We start from the raw sequence: 18,749 nt of genomic DNA, 5'->3' as shown, positions 1-18,749 counted from the left end.
GCAGCTCATGAGTGTCCCTTCTACCACTGCACTGTCACACAACGGCAGTACCCAGGCAGCACCGCCCCCATCCCCACAGCCTGCAGAGAGCAAGGCACTGTCAGGAGGACTGGACAGCTGACCACCCACCCACCAAGCGGGGTGACTTGATGAATTAGTCAGTCCTCTCTCACGCTCACTATACCTCACCAAGCACAGCAAACACTGTTCATGAGATCTCAAGTATCCACACGACAACAGACCTTTTGGCATTTTGTCATTGTAAGCACATCTGTGCCCTCACCAATGTCCCAGGATAATTAATCCCACTAGTAGCTAGGATGCCTAGACTACATGGAGTGAGGTTAAGAGGAAGGCAACCCACGCAAGGACAGGGGATGCCAGTTGCCTCTGAGTGGCCTGATCTAATGTCTAGGTGTCAAAAATCTCACATGGTACAGAGAGGGAGATGTGGGAACTGCCCTAGACTCCTCCCCTGAAGTGGGGTCTCCCTGACCCTCCATGAATGAACAAGTGTCCCCGTCATTCTGCAGGCCAGGCTCACCACTCTCTCAGCTCCGTGGACCCCATTTCTCTAACACTTACCCCCTTTCAGAGCTACGAGTTCCGACTTGTGCTGTTGCTGGTGCTCCCCGGGGGAAAGGCTGTGCCAGCGTGGCTGCTGCCATCTCCTGTGATGGTCAGGCTCCTTGTCCACTGGGAGCCTCCATGAGGATAGCCAGTAAGATCTACCAAGGCAAGCTGAGGAAGTTCTCAGAGGCCCCGATAGAGCACATGTGTCTTTCCCCAAGTCACACGCCAGGCAGGAAGAGACCAAGGACCCCATCTGGGAGCTTTGACCCTCAGGCTTGTCACATTGTGCTAGGTGCAAGACTTAGGGAAAAATGACTCAGAGAAGGTTGAGGACCTGGGCCAAACGAAACCAAGTGTCTCGACTTATGTTTATGGAGCCTTCACTTGCTCATGACACCTGGCTCTGAGAAGTCACACCTAACGCCCTGTAAAACCTCCACAGGTCTCTTAACCTGAGGCGCAGCATGGACCTGTCCCCTCACCCAGCTGCTCACCACAACTGTGTAGTGAACAGGGATTTATTTCTTGGGAAGTTTTCAGCGTGGGATAGAAAAGTCTTTTCTGAAAAATTCTTCCAGGCCTCAGGTGAGGATGAGGTGAAAGCAGACCTGCTGTGATTGAAGGGACCTGGGATCCCTGCAGCCACCCTTTAGCGCTGCCACGCAGGCAAGCTTCCCAGCGTCCCGTGAAGCCCAGTTTAAAAAGCATGCACACTCCATGAGCAGGGGTGAGATGGGAGACTTCTATGGAGGCCTCTGCCATTCACCTTGAGTGAGCTGCTATGGGGCCTTGGTTTCCCTGTGTGTACAATGAATCTGCTGGGCAGGGCTTTCTGGCATCTGAGCTCTGCTCTACTGGGAACATTGCAACACCACGGTTAGAAATGCCTAATCCTCAGGCTTCTGCCTCTCGGCTTCTAACATTCCACTGCCAAGCGTCCATTGCCGCGTTAGAAGTCTGGGGTTGCCTGTATCCAGCCTGTGCTGGCGCAGCACACTGGGGCCCAGGCTGCGGAAAGCAGAATTCATTAAGTCAACGTGATGCCCAGGGGCAGCGAGTTCCCTGGAGAGGGCATGCCCCGTGCAGGGTGGAGGAGGCGGAGGTGGGGGCTGGGCGGACCTGGATCAGCAGCCACTCAGTGGGCAGATCTGGGAGAGGGACCCAGGTCTCCTGACTCCTGCTCTATCTTTAGATCTCCATAGCAACCGTCGCCAGGGCACCGAGCTGAAGGCACGGGCTATGTGGCTGCCTGCAGGAGGGAGGGGCATTTGCCTCTGTTCCTCTTCTTTTGTGGGAAAGGACTCTGAGCTGGCCTCCAGAGCCAGGAAAGACAGACTGAGAGTGAGGCTGATTGTAGCAGGGTAGACTTGGCGTGGACAGAGATGAGCCTGGGCAGTGCCCTGCTCTATGGTCAGGTCATAGACCCAAAGCCCTCAGAAGTCAGGTTTACCTCTACAGGAGGCTCAGAAGTCAAGGTCCTCTGAAGAGCTCTAAGCTCTTCCTGGGCCCTGGAAGGATGAGAGAGGCTCCTCATCCCTTGTCCCGTCCAGCCCCCAGGCAGCCTGAGCTCAGCAGGGCTCCATTTGCTTGACTCCCTGGGAGTCCTCTTCCCTGGCTCCCCGGGCTAGCTGCTGCTCTCCCTCCACACACCAGGATGTGGCAGACAGGAAGGAGTTCCCAGGGTGATGACATTTGCCCAAAGTCTCTGGGCAAGTCAGCAGTGGGGCTGGGCTCCCTCCAGTGCCCCTGCTGTAAGGTCTATGGCGGGGGCTAGAAGAGGAAGTAGGAGTCCTCAGTCAGGCCAGCAGACAGCAAGCACCTCGCCATGTCCTCGGTAAATGCAGCTGAGCCACAGACTAATATAAATGGCTTCCTTCGGCAGCCGGCCACCAGCTCATCGACCAGCTCCTGGCCCAGGCGGCCAAAGCGGGTCTTGTCACGGTAGCTCCAGGGAAGCTGCTCTGGGGAGGCCTCCTGGGAAGACAAGAAGAGCAGTGATGACCCCTGGCAGCTCTTGGTGTTTGTCCAGCCAGCTCTTTTCTGCCACTGTGGGAAATGGGAGAAACCCTTCACCAGAAGACGCTCCTAACTCAACTGCCACCGCCATGCTCAGATACCAGCCTCTGAGCTATGTGATGAAGGCCAAGGCTACGGAGGCCATGGCGCTGCTGGCCACAGTAAACACAGCCCTGTGGAGGCCTGAGGAACAGGGGCTCCCAGTGCCTCACGTGCCTTCAGGCCTTGTAGCCCTCCCTCAAGAAGTCTGGATGACTTCCTGGTCCTCTAGTGCTGTCAAGGGGTACTCTCTGGTGACCTAGATTTCCCTATGCTCCCCCAAATGCCCTCCCTACCTAGTAGAACCTTGAGGGCAGAGCCAGCATGCCCCACTGGCCTCATTTCTCCTTCCCAATCCTCTCCAACTCGTTGGCTCCACTAGTCCTACCCAAATTGTGCACCCTAAGATGCACTGAGGCTGGGTACTCCTCAGTTGTGGTAGAGCCCCTTAAATGGTAGGTAGGTAGGTGCTGTGGTGGCAGAAGCAGGGCTGTGACAGCAGGAACACTAGCACCACCCAGGGTCTGCAGGATGGGTGTCCCCCTCGGCAGATCCAGGAAGGGTGAGTAGGCGTTGGGAAAGGGGACCTGGCAGGGGTCAGCAGGGACAAAGGCTAGCTGTCAGAGAGTGTAGCACAGCTGTACCTGCAAGCTCAGTGACAGCAGGACACAGCATTGGGGAAGGCAGGACAGGACAGGAGATGGAGCTGTCAAGGTCAACAGGCCGCTGAGCTTGGGAAGGCCTGAGGCCAGTGGGAGCCAGTGCAGAACGAAGGACAAGCTGGCAGGAAGTGGAAGGAGTGGAGAGACCTGTTGCCAGGCTTGGGCAGAGAGAGAGGCAACCCGAGTCAAGTACATGGGTGTGAGTGGAGCTACCATTTACTCCTGCTATCAAGCCAGCCAGCCCATGTCCTGCCAACCTTCAGCACCTAGCATCATCAAAGCCTGGCAGGGCCGAACAGGAACCTTAGCATGACTTTCTGGACCAGGCTCAAACGTCACCTTCTGTGCAGCATTCCTGACCCCACTTGCCCTCCCTGCTGGCCAGCATGCATGTGCACTATGCTGATAGGCACTAAGAGAATTGCTCTGTGTAGGACCAACCAGGCTGGTACCCAGCTCTCTGTTGCTGTTACCATGGTTCCACATCTGTAAAAGAGGTGGGATGGCAGTACAAACTCCATGAGACTGTAGTAAGGGCTGAAATGCTATGAATGCTGCACAGAGACATGTTCAAAGACCAGCAGGATCCTGATCGGTTTTTGTCAATTTGATGCAAGCTGGAGTCATCTGAGAAGGACTCTCAGTTGAGAAAATGCCTCTATCAGACTGGCCTATAGGCACACCTGTGGAGCCGTCACACACACACACACACACACACACACACACACACACACACACACACACACACACACACACACAAGGTCTCACTATGTATAGCTTTGGCTGGCCTAGAACTCACTATGTGGACCAGGCTGACCTCAACACCTCAGCCTCTCAAAAGCTGGGTGTGTGCCATCAAAAAGTTATGTCAAAAACCCCCACCAAAAAACCCGGGAATGGTGGTGCACACCTGTAATCCCAGCACTTGGGAGGCAGAGGCAGGCAAATTTCTGTGAGTTCGAGGCCAGCCTGGTCTACAGAGTGAGTCCAGGACAGCCAGGAATATAAGAGAAACCCTGTCTCAAAAGAAAAGGAAAAAAAGAAAGAAAGAAAGAAAGAAAGAAAAAAAGGCAGGGGGTGGCGAGAAAAGAAGGAAAGGATATGTACCATAGTGCTGGTCATTTTCCTAGTTGATGACTGATGTGGCTGGTGCCATCCCTGAGCAGGGGCCCTGGGCTATATAAGAAAGCAAACTGAACAAGCCAGGAAAGAGCATTCCTTCATGGTCTCTGCTTTCTGTTTTCAGGTTGAGTTTCTACCATGACTTCCACTGTGGATGGACCACAGCTGAAAGCTGAAAGACTTTTTTCCTGAGCTGCTTCTCTCATGGTCTTTAGCAGCCACTGAAGGCCACCAAGACAGCTAGCTGTGACCAGCTGTCCTTGTAGACAGGTGAGTGCCCCGGGGCCAGGAAGCTCTCACCTTCATTTGTGTCCCTGGCATCTCATCCTTGAGGACAGAGGGAAGGAGGGCTAGCCAGCAGCCAGGGTCCTGTGTCCTGTCCCCTTCCTGGCCCAGGCTTTTGCAGGGCCACTATGCTGTTGGCCTGTGGCCTTCCCTCATCCCCTCGGCTGCACACAAGCCACCTGTTTCATGCTCTGCCTTGGGAATGTCCTGCTGCTGTTAATGGTCACCAAACAGACCTCCCACGTGCGCGTCAAAGAGCCTTCCACCGTGGACAGGTCTGTAGACTCTGTCTCCACAAGGCTCCAGCCATACGGCTGGGGATCATATAAGCTGTTGGAGACCATCCAGAATGGTCTCAAAAAGGAAACTGAGGAGGTGGCATCTGAAGCACAGAACTAAGGAAGTGGGGAGAGGGGGCCGCAGGGAACCCCAACCCAGGGAGTGCAGGAAGTAGTAAAATTAGACCCTCTAGAGAGCAGACTGACAGCGGTCATGGAAGCCGGGCTTGAGATGTGCATGCTATGGCAAGCATTGGGGGATGGGGACACAGGAAGCAGGGCACGGGGTGGCTTCCAGCTGAAGAGTTGACAGCTCACAGAGTCTGACAGCAGCCATTCCACAGCTGTGTGGAGGAACAGGTGGAGGTGGCAGGGACCTTACTAAGGCACTGCCCAGTCAGTCTTGATGGAAGCTCACGCTAAGCACCTCACAGAGTATGCGAGCACACAGTGAGCCCAGGGGACAGCAGTCGGAAGCACGGGTTGCATCGTCTGTGTCCTCAGGAGTTTGAAGCACAGGGTCTGGTCCTGGCTCCCCTGTCGTTAGCATGTCCCTCAGCCCAGCACCTCTTTAAGCCAGCTTCCTCCTCTGTAGGAACGGCTCGGTAATGCCTACATTCCACACAGAGCACCTGGGACTATGCATACACACAGGGCATCGAGGCTACAGCCAGTCCTCAGGGCAGCACAAAGGGAATGCAGCTGGTTAGGGGAGGAAGTCCCACCTGGGGCTCACCTGACTGAGGACAAAGAAGGTTCGCACGTTCCAGAACCTGGCCTGTTCCTGGAGGAAGGTCTTCAGGTAGATGCCCTCGAAGGTCTTGAAGCAGCCCACCAAGGTGACGAAAGTCTCATCATCTGCGTTGTCTGTGATGCTCTGCAGGATAGGCACCATAGGGGCCAGGCCTGTGCCGGCTGCCAGCATGAGGAGTTCACCATACTAGAGAGTAGGATGGACAGTACAGTGGACGGTCGGGTCTCACCCACCACCCTACTGAGTCTTCTCTTGGTCTTGCCTAAGCTGGGCAGCAATGCCTTTCTCAAGTGCCCCACCCCTCTCTGCCATGTTCCACCCCTGATGTAGGAAGCCACCTGGTTCTGAACAGCAGCACGTAAGGCTTGCAGAACACATGTTATGGGACTCCGAGGCTCCCAGAGAGCAAATGTCTGTAGGGCTGCCATTTAACACTTCCCTACAAGGATGCTGCGTACAGCTGGCAAGGAGCTCACAACCTCACAAAGCTACTTCCTTTCCCACCGAAGGCTTGCCCCACCCAACTCCACCCCAGCCTGCTCTGGACTGCCTCCTCTGACCCTGGGGAGCTCTATAAAGGTCTCAGGGCCCCAGTCTAGAACCTGGAGCCTCTCTTCTCTGAATTAAATGAAGTGACACATGTGCCTAGCCCGCCACTGTAAGGTACGTTCCTGTCCAAGAGACCTAGTACCACTAACCCCTCCTCAGTAAGCCCATTTCCTGTTTCTAGGTCTCTTAAAAAAGGGCAGGCCTTTTCAGACTTTCTTTATCCTCCCCACCCCAGACAGGGTCTCTCTGTCCTAGAACTCACTCTGTAGACCAGGTGTCCTCAAACTCAGAGATCCGCCTTCCTCTGCCTCCCAAGTGCTGGGATTAAAGGCATGCATCACCATCACTGGGCTCTCAGTTGGTTTCTTGTTTGTTTTGTTTTTTTGAGACAGGGTCTCTCTGTGTAGTCTTGGCTATCCTAGACTTGCTTTGTAGACCAGGCTGGCCTTGAACTCACAATATCTGCCTGCCTCTGCCTCTCAAGTGCTGGGATTAAAGACGTGTGCCACCACGCCCGGCTCAGAGTCGGTGTCTTTTTTCCTTTTTCCAAGTCGGTTTCTTAAAGGCTAGTTCCTGACCCACACAGAGATTAGGCTCCCGTGTATAAATACCAGCCATGTGATCTGGGCAAGCCATTGTCCTATCTGAACCTCAATTTCTTCACTGGTGGGAAACAATATGAGAACATTATCCTAAAATAGCTCCCATCTCAGAATCGCCATGAGGACCAGATGAGCTAACATAAAGACCCGGTACGGAATTGAGGTTTCTCCCTCTTACTAAGCCTGAGATCCGGGGCCAGGTCACCTTGTTCTGCAACCACGGTCCCTCCAGCCTCTGGGTCTTTACCTGTGTCACCCTCCCTTTCTCTCATTCTTGCTCAGGTTGACTTCTTGGGAGCCTTCCCTGAGCAGGGCTGAGGTGGGGGCTCCTCTTTTCCTGTCCCCCTAGTGCCTTGTGGCTCCCTCATACAACACTGGCAAATACTACCAGCCTCCTCCTGGACAGGTGCTCGTGTCTGCCTGTGGCATGATGGCGCAGACAGATGTCTCTGTGGTTGATTTAACATCTGTGTGTAATGCGACACCCACAGAGGGTGGGTACTTGAGCTTTCTCAAGGAGCAGAGCAGGCCCTGGCAAAGCTTTGGTGGCAATCTGAATGTGAGAGCCACCACCCTTGCCCCTTACCAATGACTCTAGGTAAGAAACAGAGGCCTCTGGTGTCCCAAAGATGCAGGCCACAGGCACTGGGAGGCTTTCTCATAGGAAAAATGGTGAGAGAGTCATCTGCTCCAAGCCAGGAGAAGAAACAACACCCACACCCTGTTCTGGAGGGTAAGGACCCAGAATGAGGGGAACACTGAATGCAGAACTGAGCATGGGCAGCTCCAGAACACTGCTGGAGAGTGTCAGCATATATACCTGTGTGTGTAAAATGGGGGCGGGAGGCACAAATCGCCAGGAGCTGCTGGGAGGGCTGAGTGAGCACCACATGGCAAGTGTTAAAGCCAGAGCCTGCACAGAGGATGCACTGCAGATGGGTTCGGCAGTGTGTAAGAGGGTAGATATTTACTGGGATGGAGCCCAGGGCCTCAGAAGAGTTAGGAAAGCGGGTCTACACTAAGCTATATCCTAGCCCTGGCAGGGCTGTATGATGCTCATATATGTGTGTGCATGTATGCATTTGCATATATGTGTGGGAGAGAGTTGGGAAGTGGGAAGTGAGGCTGGCACCCTGGGGAGATGGCTTGCAGGTGCATTTGGGCTCCTTTTTGTCTGTTTCTGATTTTTTTTGTTGTTAGTAAACATGACTTGCATTTATAATAAGGGAAAAATACAATAAAAGCTATTTTTAAATTAAACAAAAAGAATGGCAAGGCAAGCATGATTCATTCTTTTCCACTTGTTTTGGCTTTGCTTTGTTTTCCTAATTATAAAGGTAATAGGTGTTCATTCTAGATAATTTGCAAAGTATAATGATGAAATGAAAATTGCCCATAATTCCCCTCCCCCAACCTACTAATGTTTCATACATTGTCCATATACAATTTTTTCTGTGCATTTTAAGTTAGTTTCCCTACAAGGTGTTTTTTGTTTTGTTTTGTTTTGTTTTGGGGTTTTTTGGTCTCTCTGTGCAGCCTTGGTTGTCCTGGACTCAATTTGTAGACCAGCCTGGCCTCAAAATCACAGCGATCCACCTGCCTCTGCCTCCCGAGTGCTGGGATTAAAGGCGTGTGCACTACCATGCCCGGCCCTGGGTGTGTATTTTATACCAAGTACTTGTTACTTGCTCTTATAGCATAACACAGAGCAACATTAAAAACTAACTTCAGAATCTAGGAGAATCCTCTATGAAGTACCTGTAGCCAGTGTACTTAACTGGCCCCTTTGTTGGATAGTCTAGTCTTTTGTTATTATAAATAAAAAAGTCACCAACACATGCAAAAGAACAATCATTTGGGTTTGTCTTTTCTCTCTATAACAGACTTCCAGAAATGGAATTGCTGGGTCAGAGGACTCTCAAGACTCACGCTACATATGACTGGACCTCTTCCCAGGCATGACGCAGCCGATGAAAAATGGCCAGTTCTCTCTGGGAAAACTGGACAGAGAGCCAAGCCTGCTATGCAGATGAGGTGAGAGCCTTCCAGTACAGAAGTTCTCAGCTCCCAGCAGTGAGTGTGGGCTGCGTTTAGCCTCCTGAGTGTGGCTGGAACAGTACCTGAGTGTCAGAGGGCAGCGGCGTCCTGAAGGCCACCTCTGAAGCCTGACTTCCTGTGGCACAGGCAGCCATCAACAGCTTTGGAGTCGAGTGGTCAGTTTTGTTATCTCCTTCCTTGTCTAAGCTCAGCACCACTCCGGGGACTGGGTTGAAGTGTTAGCCTCAAACAGGGGACTCACGGCCCAGAGAACAGCCTGGGGAAGCTCCTCAGAACTGAAGGCGCTGGCACTGACCTTGTTTGGTTCATATAAGAAGCTTCCGAAAGGCCCTCGCCAGAAAGCTGTGTCTCCTGGTCTCCAGGACTCCACGTACCTGGACATCAGCCCCGTCCGATAGCACTTGAAACAAACACAGGCAACAGTTGGTGGACAGGCGTGTGGCACTGTGCAAACCTCCCTTGCTAACACTTAGATCTCCTTCTGCATGCTCAGTGTCTCTGGGGGACTCTCAGCTTACCTTCCTGTGCACCCCACGTGTTGGAGCTATTAATCCGCACTGGCATCTACTAAACCCGGTGGATGGTAAGGCTGCGATGGGACTCCAGTGGACCTCCCAATCTCAGAGGTCTCACACCCGGATGCCCGAGGGGACTGTGCAGGGAGCGCAGCCCGACAAAGAACTGGGTAGTGACTAAAGACAGCTAACAGCCAGGTTCAGGAAGACAGCAGTCTCTCTACTAGGGGAAGCAACTTTGCAGGTGCTAGTCTGTAGTTAGTGTGCAGATGTCGCCAGATCTCAGGGGTCTTCCAGGAGATGAAGGTGATCCATGTTTTTTACTGAAAACCCTCCCACTTATGAAATGCCAACGATAAACTCAGAATTCTGCGATCCTGGGCAGGCTGGAGCCAAGCACATTTGTATGCTGGATTCAGTTTGCAGTCTCTGGCTCATTCTATACCACCTCCCGCTGGGATGACTAAGTGGGTGCGCTGTTTACACAGCCTATCTGCTCTGTTCTGAGCACCATGCTGAGGTTAGCAGGGCACGCAGTTGGACCTGAAACACCAACAAGTCCAGTGCCTGAACCATGAACATTCAGCAATAATTATTCCAATCAATTAATGTATTCAGTCAGGCCTCCTCTAAAAGGCCTCAAAATATAGGAAGGATGTATATACACATCTCAGACAAAAACAAGGTTGAGAAAGCCTCACAGTCTGTGAGGAGAAAGCCTGAGCCTACGGAGTAAAGCAAGGCTGGCTTCTTGGAGGTGGAGACACTGAAGGTTGGACAGGTGTTGGGGAGACAAGCAAAGATGACTCTGGCATTTGCAGCAGCACGGTCAAGGGCACAGGACGCCAGATGTTCTCTTGGGATGAACAGATGGCCATGGAGTGGTAGAGTCAGGGGAAACAGTGAGAGACAAAACAGGAAGGAGAGACTAGGGTTTAGTGGTCAGACCTCCCTTCAGGCGCCCACGACTACCTCTGAGACTATCTGCATGAGGCACAGGACATCCCTGCTGACCTGGGAGGGAAGGTTTTTACTGGAAGCTGCATGGGAGCACATTTTGGTTTCTGGGCCCAATTTGGGGAAAGTAAGAACCCCAGCTATAGGGGCTAGAGAGATGGTTCAGCAGTTAAGAGCTCTGGCTGCCCTGCCAGAGGGCCTGGGTTCGATTCCCAGCACCTGTGTGTTGGCTCACTACTGTCCATACACATAAAACAAAACAAACAAAACCCTAGCTATGGCTCTAAGCAGCTCTGTGACGCAGACAACACCAAAGAAAACATTCTGCCACAGAGAGCCTAGTTTGAAGCAAATGTTCAACAGAAACTAACACAGCGTTCCTCCTACTGCCCAAGAGGCGTTAAGCCTCAGTTTTGCCGCTGGTAAGGTGGGGATGGTATGGCCTTTCTGGGGTCATGGGTTGAAATGAGAACAGAGTCACAGGCAGCGTAACCAGGGCTTAGGGGGAGCCTGAAGAAAGAGCCCTCCTTAGGGAAAAACCACCCACAAATTCCCACTGCCTTCCCAATTTGCAAAGATATTTCCAGCCCTTCCCAGCCAGTGGCTTAGGGATAATGATGCCTCTCTGAAGGAGTAGATGAGCCTGAGCCGCTGCAGTGCAGCTGGGAGGGACCCGGCTGCTCTGGAGGACTGTCTCCAGGCTTATCCTCTCAGCAGAAGCGCCCTAGACAAGCAGCGCAGGAAGCAGGCCATTTGGAGAGGATTTGTGGAATCTCCCAGACAAACAGGAGCGTGCAGAAGGGAGCTCGTCCAGGCTTATGTGGGGGAGGGCTAAACACTCAGGCTCCGCAGGCGGGCAGGAAAGCAGGGGCCCAAGACAGCCCTAGGCCTCGGAGTCAGGGGCTTGTTCACCCAGAACACTCCTTCCTCCACCTTCCAGCCTGGGCCCTCCCTGGCCGCAGCCAGCTGACAGTGAGCTGGGATGCTGACAGCCGAGGAAGGAGGAGGCTTGGATGTCAGAGCTGTTCTTTAGTACTGAAGCTCCTTACGATTCCATGAGGGAAATGCTCTCTCTTGCGGGCATGTGTGCCCATGGCCACAGGCTGCTAAGGATAGCTATGGAAGTGGCCTGACACAAACTCGCAAACGTATTTTAAAGCATTATTAGTATTTTTGGTTTGTTGAGTCACTTGTCCTGGAGCATCAACTTTGTAGGTGACAGGATGGTGTGGTGAGAGGCTGGACACACCTGGCACAGCTACAGCAGGTTGGCTCACGGGAAGGTGCACATGCTCTAAGTCAAACGCCAGAGGGTCACAGAAAGCAACCTCTTTAGTTTATTCACCCTGGGCCTCCATGTCTGTAATTTACTGCATTTTGTACCCGACCCATTTCACCCATCCCTGATGACTCTTCCACCAGCCCGCTGTCTCACAGCGTCTTCTTCTTCCACCACTTGGGCTGAAGAGGGTTCCTAGCCCTGTGTCCGGTCACCCTTTCCTACGTCTGGCTAGCAGCACTTTCAGGCCTCAATGCCATTCACTCTCTGCCACGGTCAGGCCACACCCCTCCTTCGAGGCCACCTCCCAGAGAGAGGGCGTCAGCTTAGCCCTGGCTGTGGGGTCCTCATGCCCAGTTTTCTCTCCTGCGTCCTGCCCCCTTCTGTGCCTGGATACATGCCTTTTCCAATCCCAGCTTCTTCTGCCTTGCTGCTCCCAGGCTCTCAGAGCCTTCCTCACGCAGCTCTCTTGCTCCTCAGCCCTCAAACACACAGCATCTCCCAGGAAGCTGGGCCTGAGTTCCTTGTATGTCACCCACTGTGAGCTGGCCCGGCTACCTCTGTCATGACTAGCATCATGCTGTACTGCATTGATCTGACCAGTGTCCTGGCGGGGTCCCTCCAGGTCAGGCTGGATCCCTGTACCAGCACACAGGGGTACAGGGACTTGCTCCCCACTTCTTTTCCCACCAGTATATAAAACGGGATAAGGCAGAGCTTTCCTAAAATCCCCAATAACATGTTTTCTGTCAAATGCCCAGCAGCACTCTCCATAGAAAAGGAGAAGAGCGAGCCCTCCCCAGAAAGTATTGCTCCTTCAAGTCAGCCAGTTCTCACGCCAGCTAACACATGGGAATCCCTCCACCCGAGTCAAGCTGGAGGGGGAAGGACAAGTCTACAGCACCTTACAGAATCCTCAACAAGAATCAACTCACCTTGATCAAAACCTCAAAGTAGCCTTCTGCAGTGACGGGGCTGATGGGAGTGTAGGCTCTCTGAATTTCTAAGCCGTCTACTGTACCCCTGGGAAGGAGAAGCACACAGTCAGGTAGCCAGGCGTTTAACAAGTTCCTATCAGGCACCTCCTCTGCCAGGCTGATGGATGTGAAGGTGGGTTCCAGTCCTTCCCAGAGGTCCTCCCTGAGGGACAGGGGAGGACCAGCAGAAGGAAGAACACTGAGCTCACTGCTACCCATGCTACTTGTGAGACCTGTGCAGGCCACGTAATCTCTCAGCGGCACCTCCTGTAGCACAGCAGGGGAGTGGCCCTTCAGGTCCTGGTTGTGTGACTTCACCGGGATCAGACCGAATAGAACGCCAAAGAGCACTGATGATGTGAGCGGTTTGTGGGACATTACTATGGTTTCCTTCCACGCTACAAAATGATACAGATAAAAACAGCTGCTAAATCCCAGCACTCGGGAGGCAGAGGCAGGTGGATCGCTCTAAGTTCGAGGCCAGCCTGGTCTAAAAAGTGAGTCTAGGACAGTTAAGGCTACATAGAGAAACCCTGTCTTGAAAAACCCAAAAAAACAAAACAAAACAAAACAAAACAAAAAACAACAACAACAACAACCCCCCCCCCCAAAACAGCTGCTAAGATTCATGAGTCTAACATAGACCAGCAAGCATGAGACCTGGAAGAGTCCTCAAAGGGGTCCGAGGCCAAAGCCCTGCCACTGTACCCACTGTCTTTACAATGTTGCTAACCATGGGGTCAGGAGAGCAATCCTGAGTCCTGAGAAGAGCTATGAGGTACCAACGCCTGTGGTGTTCCAGGCATACCATAGACGTAAGTTCATTTAAAGTCATAACAGAGGGCTGGAGAAATGGCTCCGAGGTTAAGAGCACTCAGCGCTCTTGCACAGAACCTCCATTTGGGTCTCCACCTATATCGACTGCCTGTAACCAATTTCAGAAGGCCTGACACCCTTTTCTGACCTTGAATACTGCACACATGACGCACATACATACACTCAAGCACACATGCATATGCAAAAAATACAAATGAGTAAATCGCAAAAAGACCAAACCAAACCAAACCAAAACAACCAAAAACCAAATGCAGAATGCAATGCTAAGAGAGTCTGAACGCTAAATGATTCTGTGGATGTGAGTAGACAGAGCTGTGCCTTGGCCAGAAAGTGCTATTAAAGTGCTGGTGTTATTAGGTATCACAAAAGCACATTTTACTGAGCTCCATGCTGAGGACTCCTTGCTACTGTGTCCATCCTGAGGAAGGCGAACAAGGGCTTAAGAAAGGTCAAGCAAGCTGCCCCAGGCTACTCAACTGGTTAGTAACAAAGCAGGGCAGCAGACACTGGTCCCCCCACTACCTGTGTGTACCGTAGGACGAGGTGCTGCCCGGGAAGCAGGCCGAGCTGACTGTGTCCAGGTAGTGTAAACCGGACAAGATAGGTGTCCTTGGTGACCTTCTCCAAGGTGCTGATGTGGAAGGCCAGGAAGGTCTCTGGACTCAGCTTGGTAAAACAGCCCTGCAACAGGAAGAGATGTGACCTCTAGAGATCAGACCCAAGGGACAACAGCCCTGCAACAGGAAAAGATGTGACCTCTAGAGATCAGACCCAAGGGACACACATCCTTGCTACTTCCCCCGATGAGAGCCATCTCCCGATGCGACAGAGTTGGCCCTTGCTCCCCTTGATCTACAGCATAGAACGTGGAGTTTGCTCTTCTTTGAAGCTGTCTGTAGCTCCCCACCACTGCAGGGCCAAGCAGAGGCTCGTTAGCCTACTCAAAGGAGCCGTGGGCAGCCACAAGCTTCATTTTATCCCACAGAACAGACGCTAGACCAAGGCCACCTGTCACTGCCCACCTCGAGGTCTTTATTGTATCCTCTATACAAAACACTCCGGTGCCGGACCCTACTCACCCTTCAGATCTGATAACTTCCGGATCTGGAGAGCTGAAGGACTGATGGAGCCTTAGGGGTGATCCAACCCAACAGCCTTGTACCACATATGGGGAAACTGAGGCCTCAAGGCCCCAGGTTTTCGGATTTCAGGAGGCACACTGGGGGTGGACTGCCCTTTTGGGAACAGATTTATTAACAGCAGAGACAGAGAATATGGTGGAGATTCCAAATACAGCTCAGGCCCATGAGGCTAAGCGGGGGCTCCCTCTTACAGGCATCGGAGAGAAAAGAGGGGCCCCACGTCATGTGGTTGGTGAGTTGCCCACAATGCACGCTGGCAGTCAGGGTGTGTGACTCCCAGGAGGCAGGAGAAGAGGCAAAGCTCAGCCTTTTAGTTAACCTGCCTCCATAGTAAGTAGTCCTGATTGGGGTCCTTGGTAAACTTCCTTTGGGGAAATAGGAATTACAGAGTCACACAGTCACAGTATGGGGCCCGCCTCACATCTGTGACAGACACCACAGAAGCTGTGAGAGTACGCAGCAGTCCCTACTCCAAACCTAACGGTTTGTTTTTCAAAGTCAGCCATGAGCAGGGACTCGTGTCCTCTGCATCTCAGGTCTTGGCCCTTCCCAACCCCCCCCCCCCCCCGCCTGGGTTTCCTGTAGGAAGTCTTCTCTGATACCATGACTACTACTGAGCTTGCTTGTTCTCTTTCTCATAGCTCAGACTGACCTTACTCACTACTTGGTCAAGGTATATATATCTGTATCTATATACGTATATGTGTATATCTATCTCTATATATAATATATGTGTGCTACTATGCCTAGTTCTGAATATGTATTTCATAAAATGTAAATTTCTATGGGAATTAATATATTATTTTAAATCACAATTTAAAATATAAAATTATTAGATTGAAATAAGCTGTTTCGTCCAGGTAGTGTGGGGGCATGCCTTTGATCCTAGCATTCAGGAGGCAGAGGCAGGGGGATTTCTGAATTTGAGGCCAGCCTGGTCTACAGAGTGAATTCCAGGACAGCCAGGGTTATGCAGAGAACCCTTCTCAAAACCCCAAAGGGGTAAATGGTGTTTTGTAAGATTAACCAAACATCGCAATATCACTTTAAAGGTGATTATAAGCACGGCATACTGAACATATAACTACTGTGAAGTGTACGAAGTTCTTTAGGGGTTGGGAAGGGACAAGAAAGTCAGCAAGCACCGGAGACAACTTAGTAACCACAGCACCTTATTTACCTGGCCGTGTAATACCATGTTAGTGTGCTTTTTGAGGACAAGGACTATGCCTTGCTCACTTTCCTCAGTGGTTACAGGGCCTGGTGTATAACAGGTATTCAGTAGATATCTGTTGGGCGAAATAATTATTAGGTTCTTGCTAAACATTACAAATACCTTGGTCCAGTTGGATGCTGGTGGTGCATGACTTTGATCCCAGCACTTGGGAGGCAGAGGCAGGCAGATCTCCGTGAGTTTGAGGCCAGCCTGGTCTACAGAGCGAGTTCCAGGACATCCAAGGCTACCCAGAGAAACCCTGTCTCGAAAAACCAAACCAACCAAACGACAAATAAAAACAAACAAACATAGTGTGATCCATTTTACAGATGGGGAAATTAAGGCTTCAAGAGGTTAAAAGACTTAGACTAAATGCACATAGCTACTAGGCTGGCTTCAGGTCTGGACCTTGCTCCCTGGATCTGTCTGCTTCCATTATGACTGCTTCTTTCTCTCCAATGTCTAGTCAAGGAAGGTTGCCCATAGCAGGCACCCTGGGCAGGGCAGAGAGGACAGATGTTGCCACTCTGGACTCCTCACCCGGGTCTCAGGTGGCTGCTTCCCACTCAGCAGGCTCCTGTCGTTTCTGGCTTGGGCTGTCTCCCATCGCTCCAGGTCTTGGTAATAGAGGTCAAACACACAGGGTGAACAGCCACTGCCGCAGCACTGGGAGGGCAGCGGCGCCACAGGCTTCAGCTGCAGCCACGCTTTGGCATCACTGTCCTCCTTCAGATCCATGGTCACTGGGACGAGTGGAGTGGGCCAGGCTCTCCTTTGCTGTCAGCCTGGGAGGAAAATACAGGGGTTAGCTCTGTCCTCCCCAAGGCCTGCCAGGTTACAGGGACAGGGATGGTTTAACCAGAGATCTGCTGTCAGATGGACACACTTACTACTTACAATTATTGGGGGGCGGGGTTGTGTGAGTGTGTGCATGTGTATGAAATAAATCTCAGCAGAAAAGGGGACTTGGTTTCAGAAACCCTTTTCTTTTAAAAAAAATTTTATTTATTATTATGTATATAGTGCATCAGATCATATTATAGATGGTTGTGAGCCACCATGTGGTTGCTAGGAATTGAACTCAGGACCTCTGGAAGAGCAGTCTATGCTCTTAACCTCTGAGCCATCTCTCCAGCTGACCGCCCCCCCCCCCCCCAGAAACCCTTTTCTACTGTGCAGGGAGCGCTGTGTGGTCAGTATGCTTCTGAGGGCAGGGCACCAGTGAGAACACGGTTGATGCCTTACTTTTTCTGCAGTCTCCTGTCAGAGCTGGCATACGGGAAGCTCCTCCTGACTGGTGAGTGCTCACCCTGTGGTCTAGGAGCTAGGCACAAGATTAGGTGGTGGAACGCCACAGAAGTGAACAGGACATGGTCCCTGTCCCTGTTAAGATCTAGCACGGATTAGCCGGGCGGTGGCGGCGCATGCCTTTAATCCCAGCACTTGGGAGGCAGAGGCAGGCGGATCGCTGTTCGAGGCCAGCCTGCCTGGTCTACAAAGTTAGTCCAGGACAGCCAAGGCTACACAGAAAAACCTTGTTTTGAAAAACCAAAATAGAAAAAAAAAAAAAAGAAAAGAAAAGGACCTAGCACGGTGCTGCATCCATCCAATCAATCCGTCTTTCAGCACGCTATGTATCAGGAACATGAGTGACTGAGGCCGCTCTTTATGCCAGTCACTCTCTGGGTTTGGAGAGGGGTATATTAAAATGAAGCACGTGAAAAGGCTTTTTTGTTCACTGTAAACTCCTGTCCAGTGCTAGCCACACCGTCCTTTGCCTTACACGTGCCTCCTTTGTGGGGTTTAAACAGTCCTATCGTCTCAGCTATTTTGGAAATTGGTAGAGATGTTGGCCACATCAATCACATTTTAAAAAATTTATTATTTATGTATTTAATGTATATGAGTGTTCTATTTGCATGTACACCTACATGCCAGGAGAGGGCATTAGATCTCATTATAGATGGTTGTGAGTCACCATGTGGTTGCTGGGAACTGAACTCAGGACCTCTGGAAGGGCAGCCAGTGCTCTTAGCCACTGAGCCATCTCTCCAGCCCCACACTTTTTAAAGACATGGCATAATTCCTGTTGCAGCCTTGGCCTGGATGCCTTTCTTTATACTCTTCTGCCCTTAGCTGAAAGGTCATCTCCCCTCAGAGGCTCTTCCCAAGTGTCCCCTTGTCACTACCAAGCACCTTATTTGTTTTAATATGTATTTATTTGTAAGCATATAATACATGTCAGGCAACTGCTCCAGGAACACGGGACACAGCAGCTCTCCAAGCTCACAGGACAATCATTACACAAAAATAAAAATGATAGCAACTTTGACAGTAGTTAAACGAGAGAGAAAGACCTAGGGAAATGGACAGGAAACATATGTGTGTTGCCATTATCCATGTTCGCTTGTGTTCTCGCTCTGTGGCTCTTAAATCTAAGCTCTACCCGCCCACTCAGTGCTTAGCACAATACCCACCCCGACCCCCCACAGTGAGTGAGCCTGGCAGAAGCAGGTGCTGAGCTAAGGAGCGGTTCCGGCACTGGCCTCCAGGAAAGCCTCAGCCAGGGAAGCGTAGGAAGCAGCAGGTGGGAGAGGAAGACAGTTCTAGAACCCACTAGGTGTCGGACCTGCTAAGGCATTTCAATTCTTAATTTTACAGCGAGGAGACTGGCACCTCTCGAACTCTAAAGGTCTACAGTGGTCAAGGCTTGAGACCCTGCACTCCTCCGGTCCAGGCAAGCGCCACCACCACTCACCTCCCCACCTGCACTTGTTCAGCAGAAACACCACGCAGAGGGCGCTTTGGAGGGTCCACCTCTAAGGATGGGAACTGCCTGAGGGGTGGGGTCAAAGCAAGGACATTTTAACTGTGATTGGTTGAAGTGT

General features: G+C 51.7%; 2 protein-coding genes across 6 annotated transcripts in view; one reads left to right on the top strand and one right to left on the bottom strand.

Annotated features, from left to right (window-relative positions):
• DIO1 (iodothyronine deiodinase 1) overlaps window positions 1-18,749 on the top strand; it is a 365,641-nt gene that overhangs the window by 213,794 nt on the left and 133,098 nt on the right. The window lies entirely within an intron of this gene.
• Window positions 907-18,697, bottom strand: CYB5RL (cytochrome b5 reductase like). Of its 5 annotated transcripts, XM_084785595.1 has the most exons (8): window positions 18,620-18,684; window positions 17,107-17,185; window positions 16,402-16,646; window positions 14,036-14,184; window positions 12,625-12,712; window positions 9,234-9,338; window positions 5,712-5,915; window positions 907-2,547 (listed from the first exon to the last, which is right to left on the bottom strand). In XM_084785595.1, exons 3-8 carry the CDS (start codon window positions 16,597-16,599, stop codon window positions 2,344-2,346), a joined length of 948 nt encoding a protein of 315 aa, XP_084641721.1. In that variant the 5' UTR covers window positions 16,600-16,646; window positions 17,107-17,185; window positions 18,620-18,684; the 3' UTR covers window positions 907-2,343. The 5 variants fall into 5 exon arrangements, with proteins under 5 accessions (XP_084641721.1, XP_084641720.1, XP_084641724.1 ...); XM_084785594.1 differs by lacking the exon at window positions 17,107-17,185 and having other exon boundaries at window positions 18,620-18,697; XM_084785598.1 differs by lacking the exon at window positions 17,107-17,185 and having other exon boundaries at window positions 5,712-5,852; window positions 18,620-18,697.

The sequence above is a fragment of the Acomys minous genome (assembly GCF_964271855.1).
Source record: "Acomys minous genome assembly, chromosome: 6".
Lineage (NCBI taxonomy): Eukaryota > Metazoa > Chordata > Mammalia > Rodentia > Muridae > Acomys > Acomys minous.
The sequence above is the reverse complement of the archived record's forward strand: the minus strand, read 5'-3'. Positions and strand labels throughout refer to the sequence as shown.